Genomic DNA, 4344 nt, shown 5'->3' on the forward strand with positions numbered 1-4344 from the left:
GTATACACCGACGGTAAAAATGACTCCCAGCAGGTCAAAGCGTTCTCGTAGTACACTCTGACACGAGGATGAACCCTCTTCTTCTGCCTCAGGGTCATTGGTCAGAGTCAGCACAGTAAACTGTCAGGTGAGACAGTGAGGGGTTTGAAGGAGTTAAATGAGGACCGCCGAGGCTTCGAGCCCAGCGCTGATCAGCACTCAGTGATGCAGGAGGAGGAGGAAGAGGAAGGAGGAGCGAGCAGAGCAGCTGAGCCTTTCTGCTTTCAGTCTCTCGTCAGCGAGTGCCAGAGCAGTTTCCTTTGCTGTGCTTCTCTGAAACACACACACACACACCAGAACACTCTTCATTGCTGGTTGGGGGGAGAGTGCTGAATCCTTTCCTCTCTGCCTGGATCATGCTGCCTTGGAAAAGGAGCAAGTTTGTGCTGGTGGAGAATGAGTCCAAAAGCAAGCCGAAAAGTCTTGGAGCTGGACTGACTTATCATTCCCTGCTTTCGACTTTGCTCCACTCCTGTCCGGACCTTGTTCCCGACTGCCCGTTTCACTGGCTGGGAAGCGTTTTCCACAGCAAACGCCAGAAAGTGGAGCTCAACAAAGAGGAACCTACCTACAATGTGCGTTACCTGGGCAACGCGGTCACCATCATGGCTAAAGGCGAGGATTGCACACAGGAGGCGGTAGCTAAGATTTGGACTCGCAGCAACTATGGCGAACAGAGCGCCAAGATGAAGCTCACTGTTGGGTCGCACGGCATCCGCATGGGGGTGGATAAATGCGGCAAAAAGAAGTCCGTCCACCTCTATTCCCTCAACCGTATCACATACTGCACCGCTGACCCCTTCCGGCCAAAGATCTTTGCGTGGATTTACAGGCATCAGGTGAAGAATAAAGCAGTGGTTCTACGATGCCACGCCGTCCTGTTGGCGAAGGCGGAAAAGGCCCGAGCGTTAGCACTCAGCTTGTATCAAAACTCAACATCGGCGTTCACGGAGTTCAAGCGACTAAAGCGCCAATCCGATTTCCGCCATTGCCAGCAGCAGCTCTTGGGTGAGGACATTGTGCCTCTTATGCCTCTTCGGAGACTCCTGAACGGCCAGTGCCACTACCAGCCACCTGCAGAAAAGCCTGGAAGTGCCACACGGCTGTCCTCAATTACTGAGGAAGAGGAGGAAGATGAGGATGGGCCGAGGAATGCTGAATCCTCCAACACGAAAAACACCAGCACTCCCAGTCTTCCTTCTCCTCCAGAGAAAGATCTGGGGAAGATCGTAAATGGACTGGATGAGGTTTCGATTACCAGCTGGGATGAAGCACAGATGACTATCAGCACTCTGGTGTGAAGTCAAATGGATACAGTTTAGTGTCCTCACCACTGAGCCTCTGTCCTGTCGCCTTTCCCGCCAACCCACTCTGTCTGGTACGTCCATCGATGCACCGTGAAACAGCCCTCCGAAACTCGGGATAAGGACCGTTGGCAGCCACAATGCAGACAAGGAAGCGTTACACGAGCTGCATGGAGAGGAAGAGCCAGAAGAAGCACAATGTAAGGAAGATCACAGGTGCACCAATCATCCGGAGTTGGTCGAGAGCTTACACCGAAAAGCCTTTATCTACCCCTGACATCGAGCAAAGCTTAAACCGCACACCCAAAAAAGATAAAGCATTCATCTTGTACTCATGGCACCGAATGATTTTGCGAGTACGTGCCAAGTGCTTTAGACTGGTGGACTATGAGTAGGAACCTAAAAATGTGACCTTTTGTATGAGCAGATGGTTCATAACTGTCCCCCGGTGACCTCTTTCAACTGGCTCAACTGGCTCAGCTTCAATGGGATGCGGTTAAAACCGGTTTATTGGCATTGGGAGCAGCACTAATGAATTAAACCATAACTTAGGAATCGAGCCATTGACTTGACATGTTTACTGCTACCATTCGTCATAGCTCTGCTAATCAGTAATGCATAACAAGTGGAGGCATCACCTGTGACGTTTGAGATGAACCTTTTAAAACATTTATAAAGGTATCCGTTTTACACTGTGATTTGTCTGGGACCAAATGGCAGCATCTTGTATTTATACAAATTGTAATTTATGCTGAATATGTGTTGGTGTAATGTGGTAGTTATAAAAACTAATTTTTATGCTGTTCACGTGAAGGTCGTAGCTCCCATCTGTCAACTCTGGCATGTGTTTTTGTAATATCAGCTCATCGTATTAATCTGGAAACTGATTGGGGAAAATGGTGATTTTTTTTTTTTTTTTCCTACTACTTTCATCTTTTTCTGCACAATGGGACACTGTCAGTGTGAAAAATTGCCAAATGTTGTATAATAAAATGTTCGCTTATATTAATGAATTTCTGGAGCCCCAGCTTTCCATTTGTTTCATCCCAGGATGCTCGGATTGAGTGCCTTTGAAAATGCAGACTGCTGATTTTCAGTCTGTATTTCAAAAGATCATAATTCTTAGCTTAAAAAATACTTGATTGAAAGAAAAGAAAAAAATGTCCATTGACAGCCTGTGAGTGGGCTGTAGAAGGAACTGATTTCATCTGAAGGGCATTAAGCTTTTCCGTCAAAGTGAGGCTATTAATCAGCCGATTGAATTGTACAGGAAGTGAGCATAAAACACCTGGGTAGGCAGCACAGAGCTTTCAGCTTGACATGAAATCAGCCAGAAGAGCCTTCAACAGCCTCTCAGCGCATAGCTGGTTACAACGGACAAAAGGACAAGCACATAAATGCACGCAATTCCATAAGATCTGCGTCAAATTCACCACAACAAGAGGAATCCACATTTAACATTATTGTGAGGCATGCATTGCACAAGCATTATTTTGATACATATCCTTTTGATAATGTACACTATATCTGGATTGAGCTGCAAATACAAACCATTTTGAATTTGGCTCCTATGAAGGATTAATTTACTTAAAAAATTCTATCATTTAGTTTTCCTGATATTGTGAAATGTCTTTTGTGTTTGAATCCAAACCAATATGCTGTTATTTTCTCTTTGGAACACAAAAAGAGTTATTATATGACTTCAAATGTAGTGCACAAATGATATAAGCTACTTTTATGATGATTTTAGTGTTTGATAAGCATGGTCACTAACTGTTGATTTAAAGGTGGGGTAAGCAATTTCTGGTAGCCAATCTTGATATTTGAAATCACCAAAACAAACACGCCCCTACCCCAAAAGGGTCTTGCCCCTATTTTGATAGCTCCACCCCACACATACGTAGGCAAATCAGGCAACGATAGTTCTGTGAAACAAAGCAAAACCAATTACCAAGCTAATCCGATATTTACACGGGTCCTACTTCTTGCCTTATTGTAACCCCGTGTCTACGCCGGACACGAGCGGCGCGACACGACACGACACAATACTATAGAACTCATTATAATCACTAATAATGCTGTTTACCAGTCTAGAGAGACTTTAGCGGCTCATGTCCGTCATGTGTACTGATGAGCGCTCTCTCCTCGCATTATGAGTAGACATGCCCCTTACTGCTGATTGGCTACAAGTTTGTTTTGGTACTCGGCCCCGACTCATTTTCTAAAGCGTTTATGAAAAAATACATACCCCACCTTTAAGAAAACAGCTGTGTAAAGAAAATTTCTCTTTTGTGTTCCACATTAAAAAAACGCATATGGTTTTTAAACAACATGAGCGTGAGTAAATAATGACTTTTTTGGTGAACCTAATTCTTTAAGGTATGCATTAAGGATGCATAAAATTGATCAAAAATGACAGTGACATTTATAATGTTACAAATGATTTCTACTTTAAAAAAAAAGCTATTTCAAATGGATTTCTATTTATCAAAGAAACCTGAAAAAAATGGATCACAGTTTTGACAAAATTACTAAGCAGCACAACTGTTTTCAACATTGATAATGATAAGAAGTGTTTCTCGAGCAGCAAATCAGCATATTAGAATGATTTCTGAAGGATCATGTGATACTGAAGACTGAAATAATGATGCTGAAAATTCAGCTTTGAAAGGAATAAATTACATTTTAAAATATACTGAAATGCATATATTAAAAAAAAATTTATTTTAAATTGCAATAATTATTCATATTACTGTGTTTTTTATCAAATAAATGCAGCCTTGGTGAATATAAGAGGCTAATTTCAAGAACTTTAAAACCTCTTAAAGGCTTAACCCCTTTTGAACAGTAGTATTTATGTGTCCAGGTATATGACCGATTGACATGCCGAACTGGACATTTAGTGGCTGTGATAGACACCATTTTGTCCCTGGGATGGGATTCTGTAAATGTAATCTCACCTCTTACTCTCTGACTGTTAGAAAATGTGAATGTGGGTTCG

The 4344-nt window shown here is 42.8% G+C and overlaps 1 protein-coding gene across 1 annotated transcript; it reads left to right on the forward strand.

Moving 5' to 3' along the window:
* Nucleotides 1-395: 395 nt before the first annotated feature.
* On the forward strand, nucleotides 396-1340 carry LOC306859597 (protein FAM43B-like; the record flags this gene model as incomplete). The annotated part of the gene is made up of 1 exon (XM_079400707.1): nucleotides 396-1340. The coding sequence occupies one exon, from the start codon at nucleotides 396-398 to the stop codon at nucleotides 1338-1340; it is 945 nt and encodes a 314-aa protein (XP_079256833.1).
* Nucleotides 1341-4344: the final 3004 nt, after the last annotated feature.

Source organism: Barbus barbus (genome assembly GCF_936440315.1).
Source record: "Barbus barbus genome assembly, chromosome: 40".
NCBI classification, from domain to species: domain Eukaryota; kingdom Metazoa; phylum Chordata; class Actinopteri; order Cypriniformes; family Cyprinidae; genus Barbus; species Barbus barbus.